We start from the raw sequence: 25,272 nt of genomic DNA, 5'->3' as shown, positions 1-25,272 counted from the left end.
TAAGCCTTACCTCCTCTCTAATCTTGATTTCCTTTCTTCTGCTAGCATTGGGTTTAGTTTGTCTTCTTTTTCCAGTTCCTTAAGGAAAAATGTTAGATTGTTGATTTGAGATCTTCTTCCCATTTTTAAAATTAAGCTTATTAATTGTTTTCTGTATTATTGACACTGTTAAATTGACTGTTGCAGAAGTGTGCCACTAGTTTGTGTATTGTATACTAGAGTATATATACAATTCTTTTATTTTAGTTTTTTTGTGGCAAAATTTTACCATTTTGACCATTTTTTAAATGTACAATGCAGTGGCATTAAGAACATTGACACTATTGCACAACCACCAGAACATTTTATTATCCCAATCTGGAACTCTGTACTCATTAAAAAAAAACTCCCCATCATAGCCTCCCCCCTTTCTCTGGTAACCACCATTCTACTTTCTGTCTCTACAAACTTGACTCTTCTAGATAACTCATATAAGTGGAATCATATAATACTTGTCCTTTTGTATCTGACTTATTTCACTTAATGTCTTAAAAAAGCTTCATCTACATTGTAGCATGCATCAAAATTTCATTCCTTGGTAAGGCTGAATAATTCCTTTGAATGTATATGCCACATTTTGTTTATCCATTCATCCATTGATGGACAGTTGGGTTATATCCACCTTCTGGCTATTGTGAATAATGCTCCTACGAAGACTGGTATACAAATATCTATTCTAGTCTCTGCCCTCAATTCTTTTGGATATCTACCTAGAAGTGGAATTGCTAGACCATATGGTATTTGTGTGTTTAATTTTTTTAGGAACTGCCATACTGTCTTCAACAGCTGCTGCATCATTTTACATTCCACTGACAATGCACAAGGGTTCCAATTTCTCCACATCTTTGCCACCACTTGTCATTTTGCTTTTTTGATAACAGTCATCCTAATGGATATGAAGTGGTATTGATTTGTACTTCCCTAATGATTAGTTATGTTGAGCATCTTTTGATATGCTTATTGACCATATGTATATCTTTTCTGGAGTAATGTCTGTTTGAATCCTTTGCTTGTTTTTGTTGTTTGTTTTTGGGTTGTTGAATTGTAGGAGTTCTTTATATATTCTGGACTCTAGATCATTACCAGATACATGCTTTGCAAATATTTTCTCCATTTCCCCTCACTGACTTTTCACTGTGTCTTCTGATATACACAAGTTTTAAATTTTGATGAAGTTCAATTTATCTAACTTTTCTTTTTGTTACCTGGGCTTCTGGTGTCATATCCAAGAAATCAGTGCCAAATCCAAAGTCATGAAGCTTTTCCCCTATGTATTCTTCTAAGACTTTTATACTAAGGAAACCTAAAGGAAAAGGCTAAAGAATCAATTATAAATAGCTAAGCTAGACGAAGACTTGAACCAAAGCACATCATTCTAGGGGAAAAAAGGAATATTTACAATAAAGAAGGCAGAGAAATTTACTGTTACTTGAAACTATAACTCAGATGAGTCAAGACCAACAAATCATTAAGTTGACATTAAAATATATTTGACCAAATTTATCCTTTGAAGACTTCTCTATTGAGAGGCACTTCTGCAACTAATTTGCATAATTTGGTATAAATATTTTGTGACTATTTTTAAAGGCCAGTAAAAGGGTATTTATGATGGCTCATCATAAATACACAATAATATATTTTACATAATATGTGTTAATTGATGGATTGCATTTTTTCTTTAAGTTTATTAGTGCTCTGGAAAGATTCTAACTTCACCATATTTTATAAATATCAAGTTGGATATTCCTGTTGTACATTACATTTGTCAATACTTAAGAGTGTTTCTTTTATATATGTCAGATTGTGTACATTCAGTATACAGAATCCCCTGCATAAAACCAACATGTTTTGCTGAAGTTCTTGTTAATTTGTCTCTAAAATATTTATTTTCCTAATACATAGCACTTACTTTTAAAAGATTAGTCCCTTCACCCATAGTATTTCTGTAAGCCTCTTTTGTAGCTCAAAATATTCCTGTCAAGGGAAGGTACCCTCCCATACCCCCTATCTACTATTACTTTAGAGTAGAGGTCAGAAAATTTTTCCTGTAAAGGACTAGACAGTAAATATTTTAGGCTTTGCAGGCTATACAAGACCTGCTGCATCTACTCAACTCTGCTGTTGTAGTACAAAAACAGCTTAGACAATAGTAAATGAATGAGTGTGGCCATATTTGTAGTTTGCCTATCCTTGTTTTAGCGTATCACAATTAAACCTATTCATATAAAACGTCTAGTAAGAGAAATAATAATTTAGGGTCTAAAAGAAAGTTAAAGAATCTTTTTCTTTTAAAGTCCTTTAGGAAAAGCATTGTGTATTGCTTGGAAAGTATTCTCTAATTTTAAATATATCTAAAAAGTTTCATTCTTTTCTTACCCTGAGATATTTATTAAGAAAGGGTAATCTGGAGTATAGTACATAAAACATCTTTGGGTATATACATTATATAAATAGAAAGTGATATTACTTCTAGTACTATAACAACCCTAGCTCTAAAATAATAATGACTCTTGGGTAATAAGCAAGTACCTGTACCATGCCTCCAACATACTGAATGTTAAAGGGCAATAAGTTCTCCCTGGCAGTGATTACAGCAATTGAAAGTTATATTTTCATATCTAGTATAGGGGTGAAATCGTCCGATATTTTTCTTTGTAGCAAGTAAGGTGGTTGGTGAAGACTCAAAAAATGCACTATCAGATGAGCTCTCTGTACAGGTAACTGGATCCAAAATGCGTAGAACCTAAGGAAAATAAGAGGTAATGTCAGATGTATGCAGTATGGACTGTAAAAGCCCATGGTTGCATGGACGTATAACTACCTATAAGGTTCCATTTAATACGTAACTACCATAAAAGTAACATCTGAATGATGAATTCGATTGAGAACTTATCTCTTTTCTTAAAGAGCTGAAAATTTAATAATGATGTCTAATTATGGTTACCTTTCTAAAAATTACAAAATTCATATTTTACAGATATTGATAAGAAAGTATGAAAACACAGACGAAAAGAAGGTTATATCAATTCTATCTTAAGTGCTATCAATTTTTTTCCTTAACCAAAAGGTACTCACTACCTCCCTTTCTTAATCTCTCATTCAACTGGTTAGAATCAGTATTCTGCCTTCATTCTTCTATTAAAATGCTATTTCAAAGTCTTTGATCACTTTTTATTTGTAACATCAATGGCTTTTCATTTCTTTTTCTAATTTATATGTAACATTTTATAATAACAGCCATATTCTTAGGTTCTGTATCACCATGCTCTCAAAATTCTTCTGCTCTGATTTTTCCTATTCTCTCTCCTTTACTGAGACCCAAGGAACTCTTGAGTTGAAAAAATCCTCCAGTTTAGGGCATAGATAACATATCTGGCTCACAGCTCGTTTCTCATGGTCATATTTTCCCAACCATCATGATGATGATGAGTTATGGTGTAAAGGATGTAGGCAGTGCAATTGGAAAGAAATTGTGAAATGAACCAGGACAAGGGTTTTCTCTCTTTCTTATATGAGGCTTATTTAAAGTTTCAGAAATGGCTGGTGACACCTTTTTCCCTAGTGCTCATGTTGTCTAGCAGCTTTTGTGTTCCTTCTAAGGTAGCACCATACCCAAAGAGCCACAGCTACTTTAAGAATGTCCTGGCATCATTTAAGAGACATCATTTTATTTTTGGACCTTTATTTTTCAACTAGACTCTATTTTTCAATTTGGTTTTTGAGATCCTATTTTTATGGAACTTGGTTAGGTGTTAGAGAAAAAACAAAGATGAATAGCTTACTTTAAAGTTGCTTATAAATTTAGAAGGGAAGCAAGAAAAGTTCCCAAATACTCTGTAAATGTTATTATGAGTCTTTACAGAGAGAAACAAAATGATAAGGGAATTCAATAGAAAGAGACTGAGACAGTAGTATGGACAGAAAGGCTTTGGCATTTCAGCTTGAAGGTGAAGGGGAAGAATTTCAAGCAGGGTACTTTTCAGACAGATTATTCTATACACAGTGTATAGGATGTAGAGGGGTATGCATTAAAGCAGACATGAGAAGGATAGAGAAAGGAAGGTTACTGTAATAATCTAGCTGAGAATGATAGCACTTTGAAGCAATGGGACAAGTATAGTGCCTCATGCCTATAATCCTAGCAGTTTGGGAGGCTGAGGTTGGAGGATCGCTTGAGGCCAGGAGTTTGAGACCAGCCTGAGCAACATAGCAAGGACTCATCTCTAGAAAAACAGAAAAATTAGCCAGGTGTGGAAGTGCACACCTGTAGTCCCAGCTACTTAGGAGGCTGAGGCAGGAGGATCATTTGAGCCCAGGAGTTTGAGGTTGCAGTGAGCTATGATGATATCACTGCCAGGGTGACAGAGCAAGACCCTGTCTCAAGGAAAATAAAAAAGAGAGACACTAAGGAAGAAGGGCTGTCTGTTTTGTTAAATGAATGTGGTAGATAAAGGATTGGGAGACAAAGGGGATCCAGGCCCAGCCCTGATACTCAACATTGCATAGTGAAATAGAATGGTCATAGAAAAGAGAAAAGCCAGTAAGGTGTAGGGTTACATAAACCAAGGGAAGAGAGTATTTCAGGAAAGAAAGAGTGATTAACAATAGCAAATACTACTGGCAGCAACTGAGTAGACAGTGACACAATTTCCCAACACAGACAATCGAAAAAGAGAAACAAAGTTTTGGATAAAGATGATGAGTTTAGTTTTAGTTTAGTTTAGTTTCATTCAGTAAATAGCTGAGCACCTACAATGTGCAAAGGATTATGCCAGACCTTGAGGAAACATAAATAAACACAGTCCCCAGCTCTTAAGGAGTTTATAGTTGGGACTGAGATAGAGAATCAAACAATTACAATTTGATATGATAAGGAACTTTAACAGACATATGTACTAAGTGCAATTGGCAGGCTGGAGAAGGAACATTTCAGTTTGCCAGTGAGATTCAGGGAAGGCTGATTCTTAAAGGTACTTAGGCAACAAGAGAGGTGCTGAGAAGGCAATCTAGACAGAAGAAAAAATACGTTCAGAAGCATGAGATATAAGGGCCTATGTGTGGAAGAAAAAATGGTTAACACTGCTGGAATGTAGAGTGCAAGGGGATAGGGACAATTGAGAAATGATCCTGGAAAGGGGAGATGGAAAAAAGGTTATTAAAGCCTTCTATACAATGAGAAAAAATTCAGATTCAATAACGAGGGAGACTGGGAGCTGTTTGATGATTGTAACGCATATCTGAAGTAATTCTGTGGCAGTAAAGGGTGGCCTGGAGGCAGGTAAGAAGCAAGGCAGGAATATTGCTGAGAGGGCTATTATAATAGTCTAGGCTGGAGGTCATGTGTTTGTACATGGGAGAGGGGATAAATTGGAAGGAACTGATAAGATCTGTAAACTCAACAAGATTAGGGGGATGAAGGAAATAATAGTAAAAACGATAGCTACCATTTATTGAGAAATTATAATATATTGAAAACTATTATGGGCTTTATATGCATTATTCTATGGACTCTTGAAAACATTCACTATACAGTAGGTATAGTTCATTAATATATGGAGTACAGGAAAAGAAGTAGGTTATTTTTCTTCTTTTTGGGGGGGGGCTTTGGGGGAGTGTACAAATGGCAAAGCAAGGAGAAAAGAGGTTGTTCTACTTTTAGCCATCTGTGGAACAAGTAGATGGATTTGTCCAGCTGCATATAAGACTCAGAAAAAATGTCTCAGGTGGAGAAGTCACAAGCATAAAGCTATGGGGAACAGAATAATCCTTAGAGAATACAGAAAGTATGTTATGTGAGGAAAGCTCAAGAGTGGTCACACAGAGGATGCCTCCCGCCTGCTCAAATGCTGAGAAAGAATGGTCACAGAAGTAGTGAAGAGGTGGGAGATTATGGTGTTAAGGAAACTAAGGAAGTTTCAAAAGGATGGGGAACAGATTCCTATGAAACAAACATTTAAAGGGAAAAAAAAAGTCTATGAAGAAGAGCTCAGAGAAGTAGTGTACGGATCAAGAAAGAGTAATGTCACGGAGGTCAGGGAGTTTGAAGGAAGGAATGCTCTCAATACAGTAACACTGGAGCAGGAAGTCTTCTACAGGTTTAAGCGATGGTAGGAATTGAGGAATGAAAGGTATGTAAGTATAAACAAGTATGAACAACTTGTCCAACATTCTTGGATGTGAATGGAAGGTGATAAGGCCATATCCAGAGATCTTACGATGGAGGAAAGATTTTTCTTTCTTAGATGAATGATACTTGGACATGTTCTTCAGCCAAAAGGAAAGAGCCAATAGAGAGATGGAGTAACTGTTAGGGGGAAGCCTGAGTCTACGGGGGAGCTATGCATGGAGAAGAGGAAAGACATCTTTTCCTCTGAGAGAGAAATGTATGTAAGGCTGGTTACCATATAGGTAGGCGTCTAGATATCAAGGGGGACCTTCAGGCAGTTTTCTTCCTGTGGCCTGTTTCTTCTGAGAATTAGGAACCAAAGTCATCTGCTGAATGTGAAGTAATAGTTTGATGGAGATTGAAACAAAGGTGGCAAACATTGAACCGACACTGGAATGGGGTTTTCAGGGTACATGAGGAGGAGGATAAGGGAGTAAGGCACTTACAAGTCGAGTCTAGGCAAGCTAGGACAGGAAGAGAAACCAGGACAGTGAGCTGATCAGACAAAGAAAAAAATATAGGGATTAAGGGACTAAAAATAATGATAAAATCAAAGAACAGGGGAGTCTGATGAAAGAACTAGAGCTAGAAAGAAAAGCTGAGATCACAGATCACAGAGAGAGATGCTGAATTGAAAATTTTAATAGAAGAGTTCTGGTAAATGACAAGGCCCAAAAGGGGACATGGGAGTTGGGTGCTGAAATTTTAATGGAGGTAAAACATGGTGGTTGTCACAGAATTGTGAGACTACAGTATTTGATAGGTGATCTGCATGGACCCTGAATTCATCCAGGACTGTAGGTCTACACTATTTGATTCTGTAGTATTTGGCACATTCCCATCTGTATGTGGAAATTAAATAATTTCTTAGATAAGAAGTCATCTAACCTAATGATCATGAAATTAAAAATTCTACACAGTGGTTTTTATATCATAATGAACTCAACAAAAGGATTATCAATGATTCAGTAGCTAAAAAATAGGATATCTTTCAAAATAATTACATCTTTTTCTTATTAAAAATAGAGCAGTAATGTTAGAGAAAATTAAAGCAGAAGAGCTTTCATTTTCTCCAAGATCACAAACTCATTACCATGAGAATCAAGTTTAGAACTCAGATTTCCTAACTTCTAATGCCAAGCACTTTCTATTATAACTTGTCACTTTTCAGTAAGAGGACAATCCTAGAAATTTTACAGATTACAAAAGAGAAAATATTTTACCTTTTCAGCCATTTTCTCAGCTGGGGTACTGCAGAATTCAACTGTTGACGGAACCTTTTTTTGACTGCTAATACCGACATTTCCCAGAAGATGAGAATTTACTGCCTTTGCCAACTTGTGATTTGTTAATGCTAGTTCTGCTGTGCTATGGGGTTGTGTGCTAGGGGAATAAGTTTGCTGTCTTCCCCACTGCAAGGACACTAAGAGCTCCTCCAGTAATCTGCATAGAACACACATGAACACTGAACATTAGTAAAAGGACGAAATATAAAAATCAGTAATAGGAAACAAATGAGAAACATATTTCTGAAATCATATAATATCTTTCTCCTGTATTTTTCTCTCTCAGAGTTCAATAAATTAGGAAGTCTGGTCAAATAAGTTAGTGTACAGAAGGCATATGTTACTCTACTAAATTGTTATCTGAAAATCATTTAAGAAACAGTACCTTTTTTAGTTCTCATATTTTAGTGTAAGAACTGATTTGATTTGTGCAACTATTGAGCTATTCATATTAGTTTTCTTTTTTGGTAAGTTAAATTAATTAATTCTTGAATGCTAAATCAACCTATAATTCTTGGGACCAACCCTCTTGGATCATAATACATAAACCTTTTTCTATATTGTTGGATTTGATTCACTAAAATTCTGTTAAAGATTTTTGTACCTGTGTTCATTAGAGATATTGGTCTGTGGTTTTCTTCTAATGTCTCTGGTTTTGGTATCAAGATAATGCTGGCCTCATAAAATGAGTTGGAAATTGTTTCCTTCTATTGTTTTCTCAAAAAATTTGTGTAAGTTTGATTTTAATTCTTCCTTAGATGTTTACTAGTACTCACCAGTGAATCCATCTAAGCCTAAAATTTCCTTTACTGGAAAGTTTTAATTATAAATTCAATTGTTTTAAAGGTTAGGGCTATTCAAGTTATCTATTTATTCCTGAGTAACCTTTGGTAGCTTGCCTTTCAAGGAGTTTGTCCATTTCATCTAAATTACTGAAGTTATTGATATAGAGTTGTTCATTACATTTCTATCCTATCTTTTTTATGTGTATAGAGTATGTAGTGTACTCCCCCATCCCATTCCTGATACTGGTAATGTGTATCTCCTCCCTTTTTTCCCCTAATTAGACTGGCTAGAGGTTTCTTAAGTTTATCTTTCCAAAGAAGTGGCATGCAGCTTTCTATTAAATTTATTTTTGCTCTCATCCTTATTAGTTTTTTCCTTCTGCTTACTTTGGGTTTAATTTACTTTTTACGTTTCTTAAAGAGGGATTTTCAATTACTGATAAGATTTTTTTCTTTTCCCAAATAAGCATTTAAAACTATAAATTTCCCTCCAAACACTTCATTAGTTACTTCTCACAACTTTTGATACTTTGATATATTGTGTTTTCATTTTTCTAATTTCCTCTATAATTTACTCTTTGACCCTTATTGGTTCTATTTGTAATAAATCAACTGCGTAAAAATACAAAGAGCTTTTAAGGAAGACTATCAACTTTGATAGTTCTGGAGTATAAGGACATGAAAATAAGCTCTAATACTATAGAAAATCTTCAAAAAGATATCCTTCCACAGGAGACACAGGTACACTCAGTGGCTTCTGCCAAAAACTAGACAGAACTACTATAACTATAATCAAAAACTGCTTTTAAATCCAGAGATTTTTTTTGTATTATAGATATAACTAATTCTATCTTCAATTAAGTAGGTGAGAAGAATCTCTTCTATTTTTTTAGTCATCTTCTCTGCCAGGGCATCTATTTTAAATTGCTACTCAAAGTGCATGCTCAATAAGTTATCAAACGTAGACACCCTAAAAAAACTATCACAATAACAAAAATTGCAGGAAAAAGCAGAGGAGTTCAGAATGTAAACAAGTACCATACTTCTGGGTAGCTATCATTTCCTGACGAAACTGCTCCCGTTCACTCAAGAGATCTTGTATGGCACTGTGTGCATCACGGGTCTGACGCTGTAAAGCTGCTCTGGAGTTGGTTAACTCATCTGCCATTACCCTGAAAAAGATTAAAATCCCACTTGTAAATTCTGTGGATAACACAAGATAATATAAAGAAGTTAAATACTACTTTGTGACTGTCACTTTCAAAAGCTAACAAAGAAGACTTAGCACCGTCAAATTACTTCTCAGTTTTTAACTTTTCACTAAAGAACATTAAAAATATTTATGAACTTAGAGTTCATTAAAAAGATTCAGTTAAAATATTCATTAACAAACTGATAAGGGTAAAAGTTATTTAACTTTCCCATGTAGTGACTTTTGGAATGCACCTCAATCTTACTCTAGACTGATCAAATTTTGAAAGAAAAAAATTAAATGTTTTTACAATATGGAAAAATTTAAATAGGAAAACAAAAATTATTTTCCTACATCCAGTTACCTCTTTGTCCTAAGAAAAATATTAATATAGAAAGTCTGGACATTGGCCTAGGCAAAGAATTTATGATTAAGACCCCCAAAGCAAATGAAACACAAACCAAAATAGACAAATGGGACTTAATTAAACTAAAAAGCGTCTGCACAGCAACAGAAATAATCAACAGAGTAAACACACAACCTACAGAATAGGAGAAAATATTTGCAAACTATGCAACTGACAAAGGCTAATATTAGCAGTGGTCCCCAACCTTTTTGGCACCAGGGACAGGTTTCATGGGAGACAATTTTTCCATGGACCAGGGGTAAGGGGGGTTGGGGGAGGTGGCGGCAAGGGGAGAAGCGGAGCTCAGGGAGTGATGCAAGCGATGGGGAGTGGCTATAAATACAGATAAAGCTTTGCTTGCTCACCCACTGGTCTCCTCTTGGTGCAGCCTGGTTCCTAAGAGGCCACAGACTGGTACTAGTCTGTGGCCCGGGGGGATTGGGAACCGCAAGGCTAATATCTAGAATCTACAAGGAACTTAACAAGAAAAAAAGTAACCCCACTAAAGATGGGCAAAAGACATGAACATTTTTCAAAAGAAGACATATGAATAGCCAACAAACATGAAAAAATGCTCAGCATCACTACACATCAGAGAAATGCAAATTAAAACCATAACAAGACACCATCTTATGCCAGTCAGAATGGGCATTGTCAAAAAGTCAAAAAACAATAGTTGGTGACGAGGATTCAGTGAAAAGGGAACACTTACACACTGTTGGTGGGAATGTAAATTACTACAACTTCTATGTAAAACAATATGGAGATTTCTCAAAGAACTAAAAATAGAACTACCATTTGATCCAGCAATTTCACTACTGGGTACCTACCCAAAGGAAAAGAAATTATTCTATCAAAAAGATACCTGTAGTTGTATGTTTATCGCAGCATTATTCACAATAGCAAAGATACAGAATCAACATGTATGTCAATTGGCTGATGACTGGACAAATGTGGTACACCACCCCCCTCCACAGAATATTACTCAGCTATAAAAAAGAATGAAATCATGTCTATTGTAGCAACATGGATGGAGACCACTATCTTACATGAAACAACTCAAGGCACAGAAAGTTAGATACATGTTCTAACTTATAAGTGGGAGCAAAATAATGAGTACATATGGACACAGAATAGACTAGATACTGGAGACTCAGTATGGTAGGAGGGTGGGAGAGAGGAGGGATAGGATGAAAAATTATCCAATAGATATTATGTATATTAACACACTGACTACTAAGGAAACAATTTTTCCTTGGGGCCGTGGTGTTTTATTATGAAATTCGAATAAAAACTTTGAAAACAAAATGATCCTTTCTAATTTAATGAAAAATTTGTTTTTTAATTGTTTTGTATTTTTTTCAATGAAAAAGTAATATAAAAATTTGAAAATTAGTAATGTAAAAAGTAATGTGAAAACTTGAAAAATAGTTTATAAGAGTAAAGTGTTTTTCTTGACTTATCAGGCTTAAGTGTAATTTAAAGGTAAAAATAAATAGAAAAACAAAATTTATTGACTTCTATTCATTTAATCCACGTTTTTAGAATTAAATTGTCAATATTAATTGTAACAATAAGAACATCAACAAGTAAGATTTTCACAAACCAACTGCAGGGTTTAGCCCGGGGGCCACCCATCACGTAACATGTCTGCTACAGCATGGCAGCGTGAGTTGCCTGCACACCATACAGCTCCCAAGGTAAAGAAATGTGTGACTTATATATGCTTCACAAAGCCCCAGGTTCAAAACTAGCATGAGTTAAATACAACTCACATGGCAGTTAATGTGGTGAAGGTTATACAAAAAGCCCAGACTTCACCACCACGTAACATATCCATATAACAAATCTGCACATGTATCCCCTAAATCTATATAAACAGAAAAATTTTAAAAAAAGAAAGGCTAATTTAAAAGGAAAACTAAGTCTTTTCCCCTGCCAAGTATCTCCATTTTCCTTTTATATGTAACCAAGTTTCTTTTTTTTCAGCGTCAGTATCGAGCAAATAAGTGGTTTCTTATACATTTTTCCAGAAAAAAATAGTTTACGTATATTTTAATATGAAAGTATATATTAAAAAATAAATATATCCATTTTAGTAACAAAAAGGGATTACTCAATTATAAACTTTTCTACATCTTGCTTTTTTTACTTAACAATTTTTCTTGGAGATTTTTCCGTATTAGCACATATAGAGCTGTCTCATTCTCTGGTTTTAAAAAATAACTCATGTTTTCTATTTATTGGATGTACTAAATTTTATATAACTAGTTTTCTATTGAGGGAACTGAAGCAAAATTTTAAAGTATGGTTATTCAGCTGAAAATCTTAAAACTAAAATTTAAGTCTCAGATTATAGTTATTACCAAATTTCTTAAAATGGAAACAATTTTGACATTGAAAGACATTGTAATAATCTGTATGACAGTCCATAAATAGTAAGTTCATTCCTCCAGATAGCATACTATACTAGCACAATTAGGAAACAAACAAGTTAAGGACTTTATGAGAGTAATCAACTAATAGAAAGTACTATTGATTTTAAGACACGAAGAAACATTTTTCCTAAAAATTTACCTATCACAATTGGTGGTTCTTAAAGTACAGCCTGGAAACCTTTGGTGTTTTTTGAGAAATCTCTAGATGACTCAATTTAAATCAACAGTTATTAAACATATTATGTGTGAAGTACTTTGCTAAGCACTGGAAATACACAGATGGATAACATCCAGATCCTGTTCTCCAGTAACTCAAAGCCGAGGTGACGGAAGCGATAAATAGACAAAGAATCATAATATATAGCAGAGTTTCCCAACCACCAGTGTGTCCAGAGGCCTGGACTAGGACTCTGGGGATTTCATCTCTGTTGGAGAATAGCTTCATCAAATATGTCATAAAAACATTGTAATTTTCTATTTGTGCACAGAGAGAAAAAGGTGGGGAGCTATGGGAACAGAACATAAAAAACAAATTATCATCTTAGAGAGGAGGAATGATATTTGATTTCTCCAGATAGCAAGTGAAGAAAAATAATTTAGTTTGGCCTTTTGTTAATTTAATATTTACTAGATGTCTGAGTTTATGGTTTTGCTTTTGTCTTAAACATGGTAATAGGAGTGATTTCTACTATAGAGTAGTAACCTAGAATTTAGGAATAAGGGAGGATCCTTATAACACTTCTCCATTTAGGGAGATTACGTGACCAGCCAAAGGAGGGAAGAGTCCACATCTTAAATACTGTATGAAGTACTTTGACAGTATTAATCAGAAATTTTTACATTCCAATCTACTTTCTTGTGTTATAGGTCAAAAACCTGATAAACAGAGCACAAACTAAGAAATGAAATACCATTCACAATAGGAAATACCTGCTTGCGAGGAATTTACTTCGCCATACATCACACTGTATTGATATACGTTCTAACTGTTCGGAAAGCTGAGCTGTGTTTCGACTTAGCACTTCATTTTCTAAAATAAGCTGATTTTTCTCACGGGCTAGACGTTCAAAGTGATACTGAAGATCATCCCCGACAGAAGCCACCAGCAACTTTTTTAACTCACGATTTACCTAGAAGAAAACATAACCAATATAACAAGCTCAAAGTAATGTCACTGACTTTAATATAACAAAATTAATAAAAGAGAAATTGTGTTTGTGTGCAATTTAGACCTCTACTATTTAAAGTTTATGTCGAAAAGTGAAATTAAATATTTAACTTTCATAGTATATACAAACCATATCTCTCTACCTCTATATCTACTGTTCATGTGGTTATAAACTGAGCCTCTTGTAGTAAGAGTAGAAATCATTATCATGAAAATACACTGCTTCCAGTCAACACTTAACGGAAAAAAAGTCGGAAAACTAAAATAAATTTTGCTAAAAAAAAAATGACAGAATATTTTATGTGGTTTGTTATTTAACATATGTAACTTAATCTTTGTGTCCTAGGCATTTACTTGTAAGAAATTAAGCAAAGGAAGTAATCTGGGATGTCTATAAATACATTTTTTACATTGTTACTGAAAAGAGCAAAAAATTAAAACAAATGTCCAATAACAGGTATTGGTATATGGTGGAACCATTGAAGAACACTGTTGCAATTAATAATGATATTGTCATAGAACATTCTGTGACACGGGAAAACATTAATGCGTGGAAAAAAGGGAGTTATAAGACAAAATGAATTCGTGTATAGTTATGCAGTTATATCTGGATAGTATGATTATAAGTAGTACCATATTCATTGTGTGTGTCTGTATTTCCTAAAATGTTTCCAAATAAATATGTACTACTTTTGTAATTAGAAATTAGTTATTTAAAAATATATTTAAAATATATTATTAAATACATCAAAAGTATATTTAGACAAGAACCACTAACCATGGTGTCACCTACGAAGACTTGCATCTAGCAAAAACATGTACAGGCCAGGTGTGGTGGCTCACACCTGTAATCTCAGCACTTTGGGAGGCTGAGGTGGGAGGATCTCTTGAGGCCAGGAGTTTGATACCAGCTTGGGCAACACAGTGAGACTCTATCTCTACAAAAAATTAAAAAATTAGCCAGGAGTGGTGGCGTATGCCCGTAGTCCCAGCTGTTTGGGAGGATGAGGCAGGAGGATCGCTTGAGCCCAGGAGTTTGAGGTTATGGTGAGCTATGATTACACCACTGCAGTCCATTCTGGGTGACAGAGTGAGACTCTGTCTCTAAAATAATAATAATAATACTAAAGTCTGTTTGATAAAAAATATATAGTCTAGCATATAAAATTAAAACTAAAAAATTCATAAAGAAGAAAAAAAATGTATAGTCTAATAGAGAAATGAGGATGCAATTTTTACTAAGATGTAAACATTAAAGCAACACAACCAAGCACAATATATTGTTTTTCATTTACAATGAAGACACAATAACTTATACCATCACTTTCTTTATTCCAACTAACATGTCTACATAGGCAAAAGTACTTGATATTTATGGATCTTTAAAATAGGGATTACTAAATAGTCAGTTTCAAAGTCTGACTTGGTCAATCTTTACTCTGGCAGTTTATAACTATAACCCCGCTTTACAACTTATAGATTGTCTTGTCCGAAGCACCTGACATCTTCATCTTCAAGGAAGTTTAGAGTATAACTTCCCAATATAAACTCTCTGTAGGGGCTCTGAGAATGAGAAATTTGAGAGTAAGCATTTAAAGAAATGACAAGCTATGTTGAATGACATTCCCATGAGGAAATATAGTTTTCTAACATCAGATATAGAAGGGTTAGTTGTAAAGAATAGTTCTCATTAAATCTATTAAGGCTGTTCTTACCTCTGTCTGTACTCGCAGCTGGTTTGAAAGACCTTCTTTGTCCTGCAGTAACTTTCTTTCAGAGTTCTTGAGCTTTTCCAACATACTCTTTACCTCTGAGAGTTCTTTATTAGGTTCTGTAATTCCCTCTGACTGACCAAGAAATTCTCCTTTATGATGTCCCAGAGACTTAACCTTTGCATTTTTGTTGGGGATATCATGAGTTATAGCAGCTTTGGGAACTAATATTCTTACAGCTTCAACTTCCACTGCTTTTTCAGTGAGAATTTCCCCTAACTGAAGAACTCCTGGGCTCTCTGATGGAACAGCTTTCTTCCACGGACTTGGAGGCATATGATGTTTTCTGGATTGCACTCTAGAGATGACTTCAACAGATTTAGGTAGCTCTTCAGTTTCCATTCCATCTCCTGCTCCTCGGATTGGGGTTGAAGTAAGGGTCACTAACAAAGGGAAAACAAAACATAAACTATTTACGAAAAAGAAATACCAAGAAAATGTCAAAACATGTTATACCCTACATTTAGAATTACTGGCACTAAAAAAAAAAAAAAATTAAAAAAAGGAAAAAATTCGGAGTAAAAACTAATTTTGAAAACAATCACGTCTACAAAAGATGAACAGTTTTACATGTTCAAACTTTCTTCAAGTAAATGGCTTCTCTCTTCGTGGACTATGCACAAAATTTGGATTCACAGTATTTGGTTCTGATTTCTACTTCCTAGTATAACCCTGGATAAATAAATTTAATGCTCTATGAATCTCTATTTCCTAATATGTCAAACAGAGATAGTTAACAACTATGCTACAGAGATATAGTAAGAAAGAATGTAATATGATCAAGTGCCTGGTCCACTGTAGACACTCAATAACGTTAGTTAAATATAAAAATAAATATCAGCTATATATATGCATATTTAAAACCTTCTACCACAAAATAGATTCATCTGTTTTTGGGAACTCTTGGTAAAGAATGCTTTGCACAGGGGTAAGAGAAAGCATGATGTATGTTACACTGGAGAATTGATTAGGAAAAGATTCAATCCTATTCTTAGGCTTAAGTATTTATGTTCTGCTTACACAAGTCAAACTACATTGTGTTGTAGGATTAAACTTCCTTAGGCATCACTTTCACCATATCATACTCAAGGTATTTTATTGATGTCTTATTCCCTCTAGTGGCTTTCAACTTATTTTAGGCATACTATATTCCCAATAAAGTACCTTGTTTGTAGTACTCAATATATATCTGATTAATAATAAATAATAAACAAGGGGAGGGATAATAAAGGATGAGCATATAGGTCAGTAACCATGGTTATCATAATGAACTTTGAATGGTCACAGGCAGCAAACATGAATGCGTAATGTAAGCCAGACATTCTGTGAGGTAGTGTGGACCACTATGCTCAAGAAATTTACTACCTAATTTAGGAGACAGGAAATACATATAAAAAGACAAAATATATTATAGGAATATATATTATAAATGTGCAATAAGTAGTACAAAAACATTTCAATAGAAATTTTATTTCTATAGAAACATTAAGGACAATTATGAACTACTGATCAGTCTTTATCAAATTCATCACTGTCTAGCCAAATCATATAAATATTTATATAAATAATATAATCTCCTAAAACAAATACCTGAAACATAATTCCTAGTTAAAACAAAAAGTCAAAGTATGTCCTTAGTCTCAATGACTGTTAAACATCATATCGTAGATATGCCAAATATTGTTTCACAGTAACCATGCAGTTAGGAGAACTTACGCAATTTAGTAAGAGCAATGATAAAGTCTTACTACAATTAAACCTTTCTTAAGAGTTTCTGAAGTACAAAGCCATTTATTATAAGAGGAATTACATAATTTGTGAACATTCCAAATTGAAGCAGATTTTGCTGTCACCTCAGTTCCTGGCTTGTGGCCCTAGAGATGGAATTATCCAGCCAAAGCACCACAGAAATGATGAGCTTGCTCAGAGTAATGTTAAGAAAATAACTATGAAAAAGTTACCTGGCAAGGTGTTTTATAGCAAGGGAAATATCTAACAAGAATATTTTCTTGAGGTTTCTTTGTTGTATTTCTATTTTTCAAGAAACTTATTTTTCTTCCTCTTCCAAACTATGTTATACAGATACAAAAACCACAGAAGAGATTATTTTCACATAGTCACATATCCTTTGGTTTCTATTATTATTTTTTAAAACATTACATTATTAAAAGATATTAAGAAAAAAATGTACCTATATTCACATCACTCTAAAATCCCTTCTCATGACTTCAGATTTTCTCAATATTTTTATATACTTACAATCATAATAAATTTTGTAAGCTTAATATATTTTTCATTTTATTTTTCAATATATTCCTTCAAGTTAATATAGTATTATTTATCTAATTATTATTCTATTGTTGGATATTTAGACTCTTTCCAATTTTTCACTGTAAAAAATAATGCTTTAGTGAACACTTTTATGCCTACAGATTTTTTTCAACTTCTGAATTATTTCTTTTGAATAAGCTCCCAAGCATAGAATTAATGGGTCTGGTGAATATCTGCATGGTCAAACTGTGTTCCAAAATCACTCTACCAATGTATCTATTCCTCACGTTCTTATTTATCTATTTATTTATTTTTGCATTCTCGATATCTATGATTTAATACAATACTTAAAAGTAAATAAGAATATATGTAAAGTGTTTAGAATGGTGTTTGGCACAGTAAAAACTCATTAAATGTTAGGTCCTATTGCTTTTATTATTATTCCTTAAAAAAAACTCCTAATAAACTTTGGATGGTGATAACGGGAAGAAATAAAGTTTACTTAATGTCATAAAACTAATTCTGACTTTTTTCTCTTATGCTAGTCTTAAAGTTGTATCACAAGACTATAGGACTATTTTTTCATTCAACAGATTATTTTTTTTCCCCAGTTTTTCCTGTGTATGTAGTAATGTTCTGGGAATTTTGAGTTGCATTAGACAGGAGGTGGAAAGACATCTAGGGTACAATTAATGTGTTCTACTTTAGAAAACATTTTACATTAGAATAAAATAGTGTCATTTCTATATGAAATATAAACTAAAACACTCTTTGGGCCTTGGGATTGACTCTACTTTCAAAAAGATAAGCAAAAGAATACTCTAGAAAGTGACATAAACGGTTTGGTATATTAGTTAAAACACACTATAGCATGGTAGCATTCAAAAGAAAATCTCCACTGAATTATTTTAAAAATAAATGACTGTTCCCATGTTCTTAAAACCTGATTTTAAGTTTGTTTAACTTTATTTAATGTAAATTCATTTTGTCAGTAAGACATTCTGGCATTTAAGAAGTAACGTAGAATCACGGATAAGTACAGATTAATAAAAAACATCAACAACAAAAGACACACTAGAGCCATGCTGCAGGGCCACTGTGGCTGAGGGAATAAGAAGCAGGTGTGATACTTCCATCATGGTCAAATAGGATTTCTAGGCAAGTCATAACTTTTCTGAATTGGAATTTTAACTAATGGAGATTCAAGAACAAATCACAAAATGGTTAATGCTAAATTTAAAAGGCAAAAAAGTAATGAGTATTTAACAGAAATCTCTTTTCAAACAAAATACCTTGTAAAATTCCAATCAAGAAATTCAACCAACCTGTTTCAACCTCAATTTACTTTTAACTTTACTTAAACTGTTCTACTTACTCAAGTATTATAAACACCAAAGTTGTATTACATAGCATATGGCAGCTCCCTCTCAGTAATTACTATGATTCTAGCTAATGTGCACGGGCAAGCAGGCCGTGAGAGCAAGGGCTTAACGTTTTCTCAACTGGTAACTTATCTTTCATAATTCTATTTTTCCTTGTGACACACGTAGAAACCTTTATTACATATGCACTAGGCACAATGCAGGATACATTCATGAGCAATTCCCTTCTCTCAAGTGGGAAGACAAAGATTTCTGGTACCAGATAAAGCAAAACATCAAACCTTATTCTTCCCCACTCTTTGAAGGGAACCAACAAAACAATCCTTAAATTATTCATCACTATTACTTCCACCTGCGATCACTTACCAATAAATTAAAACATATCAAAAGTTCATGGCTTATTCTTATTGCCTTCCCCAAGGATTGGTGAAATGTAGGGAAAGAACATACAAGGTGACTAGTCTAACACTCTAGAAAAGGGGCTGGCCAAACTTTTTTTGCAAAGGGCCAAACAGCAAATATTTTAGGCTTTGTGGGCCAAAATGTAAAATTGAGAATACTATATAGGTATTTTTATAAAAAGAGGAAAACATTTTTATTGATGAAATTCAAACTATAATAATAATAAATGAATACAGGTTTGTTTGGTTTTTTTTTGTAACATAGGTCTAATAATGAGAAGAACAGAATTCTTTTTTATTCAGGGTAATATTTGGCTTAAATGTGGTTCAAAGTTAGTGTTCCTGATCATCAAACTGCAAATATTCTCAGGATGCCCAAGGGCATCAATTGCTAACCCCTGCTCTAGAGTATGGAGGCAAAAAGAATATTTTGCAATCTGTCATTGACCAAGTATTTCTCCTTTATTCATAAAACTGTAAATCTACAAAGATATGTCCTATAAATCAGCAGGATAGGGTAGTGGGAAGAACACCAGACTCTGAGTCAAAATAACTTCAATATCTACTATCATGTATTGTGTGACCTTGGACAAATCACTTAACCTCACCCTTTTCCTATCCCTTGGTGCTTTCAGAATAATGCAAATACAAATACTATAGTGTGTATTTTGAAAATAATATGTTTCTTTTGCAGACTAGACTGTTGGGAGCTCCTCAGGGTAGGGAATGCCTCCTAATCTTGCATCATCAGCTAATGTAATCGTCCTTGGCACAGGAAATGAATAAATGCTAAATGAAGTTCATTAATCTGTTAATAGACTACCTAGAAAATTTCACTTTAATATTCAATAACTAACTCATTTAAAAACTGCTTAATTTTTCTTCCTCTACACTAAATCATTAATTCCTAACTTGGTTATAGCTGGAAAGACTGGCCAGAACCTATGCAAATTCAGCTATAATACAATTAAATAAATTAGGGATCATCATTTCTTAATTTTAAATTGATACTTTTAAATGTCTTCAATATCACCTAATAAAGTTATTAAATTAGAAAAATATGTTATACACAATGGACTTAAGTGTTAGATCAACCTTTATTGAAGTGGAATCCAAACACTCTTCTTGCCACAGGCTCTATGGATAAAGAGTTCCCTGGTCAAATAAATGTGGGCAATGCTGCATACTGCACCTCTTTGGAGCTTCAGAGTGTACGTAAGTATATTAAAGGCTCTAAGAAGTCCTATAGTATAACTTCTTCTTCTTCTTCTTTTTTTTTTTTGAGACAGAGTCTTGCTCTGTTGCCCAGGCTAGAGTGCAGTGGCATCAGCCTAGCTCACAGCCTAGTTCACAGCAACCTTCTCAAACTCCTGGGCTCAAGCGATCCACCTGCCTCAGCCTCCTGAGTAGCTGGGACTATAGGTACGTGCCACCAGGCCTGGCTAAGTTTTTCTATTTTAAGTAGAGACAGGGTCTTGTTCTTGCTCAGGCTGGTCTCAAAGTTCTGAGCTCAAGTGATCCTCCCACTGCCTCCCAGAGTGCTAAGATTACAGGTGTGAGCCACAACAGCCAGCCTAACTTCTCTTTTAATCCAGGATTTCCCAGATTTATCTGCTCCTGAAATCCTTAATACCTATTATTCTATAGAACTAATATTAAAGTTAGACTATTTTTTTGGAATTATAAATATTTAAATGCCTCAGATCTATTTGGTCTATTTTACTAAATTGACTTTAATAGCTTTAATTTTAATCTTATACCCCCCAAAAGTTTTGGATTTTAATTTTAATTTTCTAATTGTTACTATTTATTGTATGTTTCCCCTTTAGAAATAGGTTTAGCAGCAGTGATACATTCCTTTTTTGATGAGAGTATTGCTCAAATGTCCTCCGAGAGGAAGTTCTATTGCTAAAATTAACAATTAAGCTTTTCTCCTGAGACAGTTACAGGAAGTACAACTGACAAATGTCAACCATGATAAGTACATCTCTTCTCAGGCCATGCAATACAAGCAACTTTTGTTCATTAAGAGTAGATAACATATTAAGTGTAGGAATAAGGCTAATACTTGGATTATCTTCCTTACTGGATAATTAAGATCAAATGAAATAATGTTTGTAAAAGTGCTTTATAACTCCAACCTCATTACAAACAATAATAAAAAAGAATTAATTTTACAGAAGACTTACAATAATTAACTTTTAATCACTAATCATGTTATATTTAGTTTTTGCTTTTTGCCAAGCACCATGCTAGTTGCTTTCACATTAGATATCATTTAATTGCTCTTATTTCCTATTAATTAGTTTATTACTTCCATTACAATCTCTGATTTGCTAATTCTAATACTATAAAAACCTTCTGGTGACTTATGGAATGGTGCTGAACACAGCTGAATTAAATTCAATTAAATATTTATTGCCATGATCTTTCTTCCTTGTTTCCTACATATATTTTAAACCCCACTCTAAAGTTAAGTTTGCTGCTGGAGGTCTGCTTGCTGTAAAGCTGGCTTCCAGAAAATAGTTTCCCATCTCTCACTGATGGTCCCAGCCTGTAGAACTCACTGCACCCAAAGAATAAGCTGGGTCAGGAGGAGTTCACTTTGGGACATATTAAAACTGTTGCCTATATCTAAATGAAGATGGCCAGTAGACAGTAGGTTACAAGGGTCTGAATCATAAGGGAAGAGATCAGGGCTCTAAATAGATTTGGGAGTTATTCCTACAGGTAATTACTAAAGCCCTGAGGAGAGAAAGAGGACTGAAAAACATTGATATTTAAAAGATAAACCAGAAGGAAAGGAGGCTGAAGAAGAAACACAGAAGATATAACTACGGCAATGCTGTCCAACAGAATTTTCTGCAATTATAGAAATATAATAGCCACTAGTCACATCTGGCTATTGAGTATTTGAAGCGTGGCTAGTGTGACTAAGGAACTGAATTTTTAATTTTTAAAAAATTTTAATTTAATTCAAATAGCCATATGTGACTATTGCATTGGACAGTGAAGGGCTACAGGGTAGGCTGAAAATAAAAGTGATGTCATGGAAGTCATGGAAAGAAAGTATTTCCAAAGGTAGAGAATGATCAACAGTATTAAATATTATAGAGAGGCAAGCAAGGCAGGACTAAAGTGTCTATTGTATTTGGCAAGTGTTATGGTTTGAACTGTATCCCTCAAATATTTATATGTTGAAGTCCTAACCTCTGGTACCTTACCTCAGAATGAGACCTTATTTGGAACTAGGACCACTGCAGACGTAATTAGTTGAGATGAAGTCATACAAAAGTCGGGTGGGTTCCTTATCCAGTATGACTGCTATCCTCATAAAATCAGGAAATTTGGTCACAGAAACATGCTCACTGGGAGAATACCATGTGAACAGGAAGGCAAAGATCACAGTGGAGTGTCTACATGCCAAAGAGTACTAAAGATTGCCAGAAAATCACCAGAAGCTAGGAGAAAGGCCTGGAACACATCTTTCCCTAACGCCTTCAGAGGGAGCACGGCCTTGCTGACATTTTGATCTTGGACTTCTAGCCTCCAGAACTGTGAGACAATACATTTTTGTTGTTTTAAGCTACATAGTTTGTGGTACTTTGTTACAGAAACCTTAGCAAACTAATACAACATGAAGGAGGTCTTTGATACCTGCTAGTTGTTTGTCCATCTCCTTGAATCTTTAAAAATATATATTCTTGTTTATTTAAATCTTAATCTAGTGCACGGGGAATACAGCTGTAAAACTTTGTTTTTACACTAAATTTTTAAGAGCAGTCATCTAATACTAACTAATGATGTTAATACTCACTTGTATATCTGAAGTACTGAAATATAAGTGATCAAAAATACAAATGATTCTCAGGGGATCCATGAGGTTTAGTTACCTGGTTCAAACATTCATATCATAAATTTCATGTTTTAAAAACAATTATCATCAAAAGAAGAACACTTACCTTTGGTTTCTAAACTTTTAGGAGTAGTCATTTTTCCCCCTTAATGAAAATGCACTCCAAGACTTCTACTGAAATACCTAGAAATGTATACATATAAAAGAATTAAAATGGTATCATATAAACATTCACTGAGTGCTTCTAATTGAAACATTACAATACTTTAATTGCTTCTACATTTAGTATACAAGCATTTAGGAAGGGAAGTGTCCCTCATATCCCCTTCTCACAGGTGGTATTGTTATGTCTACCAAATGTCTCAAAAAAAAAATTAGGGATTGTTTATTTTTAAATACTCTGTTTCACCATCCTCACCAATGCACTCTAAATTGTCAGAGGTGTGTCCTGAATTTCAGTTCAGCAATGGCAATGAAGTTACTGTAGGGGCTTTTGTATCATTGATATGACAACAGGAATTTTAAAGTAATTACTTTCTTAGGAGACATGTTGACACAATTTGTTCACTATATATTCAGGAGCTTCTGTTTGTATGTTTAACAAGCGACAAAAATATTACTCATGATAACTTAATCTGTACTTTTTTGATAGTATAATTAAAACGGTGTAGTCCCTAACAGTAAAAACAGAAACATACATTGGGCACATGCTTTCAATGTATGCACGGCTTTACAGTACACACTCAGATTTACCGGAGAGCATGAGAAGGTGATACTAATGCAGTAATATTTAATACGATGAACTGTATACTAGATGACAAACTGGTTTCACCAGGAAAAAAAAAAATCACACCTAGTACTCGATACGACAAAGCACAGGGTCTCCCACGACTAAGTTCCTTATCAGTCACTAATCCTCTTTCATTTATATAGTCTATTGCTCTGAAAACAGGTATCCAAAAGACCCTTCGTAAAAGCAAAGACCACTGAAAGCGCGCTTGGAAGCTGCTCTGCGAAATGGACAAGCCCAGAGAGTGTCTGCCGGCAAACACCAAGTGAAGGGGTGGGAGAGTGAGGGGAATAGGTACCAGGCATGAAAGGGGCAGGCGGGGAAGCGACAAGCACGGCACCTTTGCTGTCCCGGGAAATCGAAACCGAAGTTCCGTCCCTGTCTGAATAAGCCTTCCTGGAAACAATCTTTACCTAAATCCAAAGCTACTGGCCAACAAGCTCCAACCTCGACTTCCGTACTTTTCCAACATCCCCTCTTAGTTACACAAGCCTCTTCCGGGACTTACCTCTAAGATTTGTAGTCTCCCAATTTCAGGGGGCTTCACTTTACAGGCTCTTCGGCTTGGTGTCACTGGGTTAACTTCCCACACTCCTCTTCCATTCCGAAATCGGCCCGCCCAAGCCCTCCTGGCGTCAAGCGTCTCTCTCACTCCTAATCACTTCCGATTACTCAGGGTTTCGCTTCCGGAATGCTTTTCCAAACAAGAAAGGTAAACATACTCTGCAGTGCCTTTAAACTCAAGCAACACAGAACATACGATGTAAGGCCTCAGTAAGGGAAAAGTGGACAGATGCCTATTTTAAAACAAAATACTGCATAGCAATATTTAAGCCCAAACTCCGTATTCGCTTAAACTTCCAGGTCATCTGTCAACCAAACGGAAGTAAAAGAGCTGGAAGGAGGAAGGCGGCGTCACGTCGCCCCAGGCGACAGCGTGAAGGGGCGGTGCTGTCAATTGGGAGAAAGGGGCGGTGCGGTGCGTCTCCCGCCGCGTTGGGCAGTGGGCGGGGTCCTGTTGCCAAAGTAACCGGATAATGGTGGTGGTGGTGCTGTCTTCCTGTTGCAACGGTACCAGTTTCTTTGTGCTGAGAACCTGAAACTATGGTGAGTGCCAGGGGAGGCCAGAAGAAGGGCTCCGGCGTCCCAAGTCTTGGGGCGGATGGGCACTCAGAGGCGTCCCGGTCCTTTCACCTTCGCCCCATTGTCTCTTTCCCCCTTCCTACGGGCCATTCCTGCAATCTCCTCGCTCTATTTCTTGCAGCACCCTGAATTCCACTTTGGTGTTACTAAGCCTCTAGAGTAACATAACAGAAAGTT

The 25,272-nt window shown here is 34.9% G+C and overlaps 2 protein-coding genes across 3 annotated transcripts in view; one reads left to right on the top strand and one right to left on the bottom strand.

The window, feature by feature from the left end:
- Positions 1 to 2,436: 2,436 nt before the first annotated feature.
- On the bottom strand, positions 2,437 to 24,556 carry BLZF1 (basic leucine zipper nuclear factor 1). Its single transcript, XM_069478309.1, has 7 exons — positions 24,461 to 24,556; positions 23,269 to 23,345; positions 15,196 to 15,635; positions 13,243 to 13,442; positions 9,320 to 9,448; positions 7,429 to 7,648; positions 2,437 to 2,782 (listed from the first exon to the last, which is right to left on the bottom strand). Exons 2-7 carry the CDS (start codon positions 23,297 to 23,299, stop codon positions 2,597 to 2,599), a joined length of 1,206 nt encoding a protein of 401 aa, XP_069334410.1. The 5' UTR covers positions 23,300 to 23,345; positions 24,461 to 24,556; the 3' UTR covers positions 2,437 to 2,596.
- A 413-nt stretch (positions 24,557 to 24,969) lies between these two features.
- Positions 24,970 to 25,272, top strand: part of NME7 (NME/NM23 family member 7) — a 196,312-nt gene continuing 196,009 nt past the window's right edge. For both annotated transcript variants that reach the window (XM_069480205.1, XM_069480204.1), the window contains exon 1: positions 24,970 to 25,059. Coding sequence is in view for 1 of the 2 variants with exons in the window: in XM_069480204.1 (XP_069336305.1) it covers positions 25,057 to 25,059 (3 nt within the window). In the remaining variant the exon portion in view is untranslated. The remainder of the gene's footprint in view (positions 25,060 to 25,272) is intronic.

This window comes from Eulemur rufifrons, chromosome 8, assembly GCF_041146395.1.
Source record: "Eulemur rufifrons isolate Redbay chromosome 8, OSU_ERuf_1, whole genome shotgun sequence".
Classification (NCBI taxonomy): Eukaryota; Metazoa; Chordata; class Mammalia; order Primates; family Lemuridae; genus Eulemur; species Eulemur rufifrons.
The sequence above is the reverse complement of the archived record's forward strand: the minus strand, read 5'-3'. Positions and strand labels throughout refer to the sequence as shown.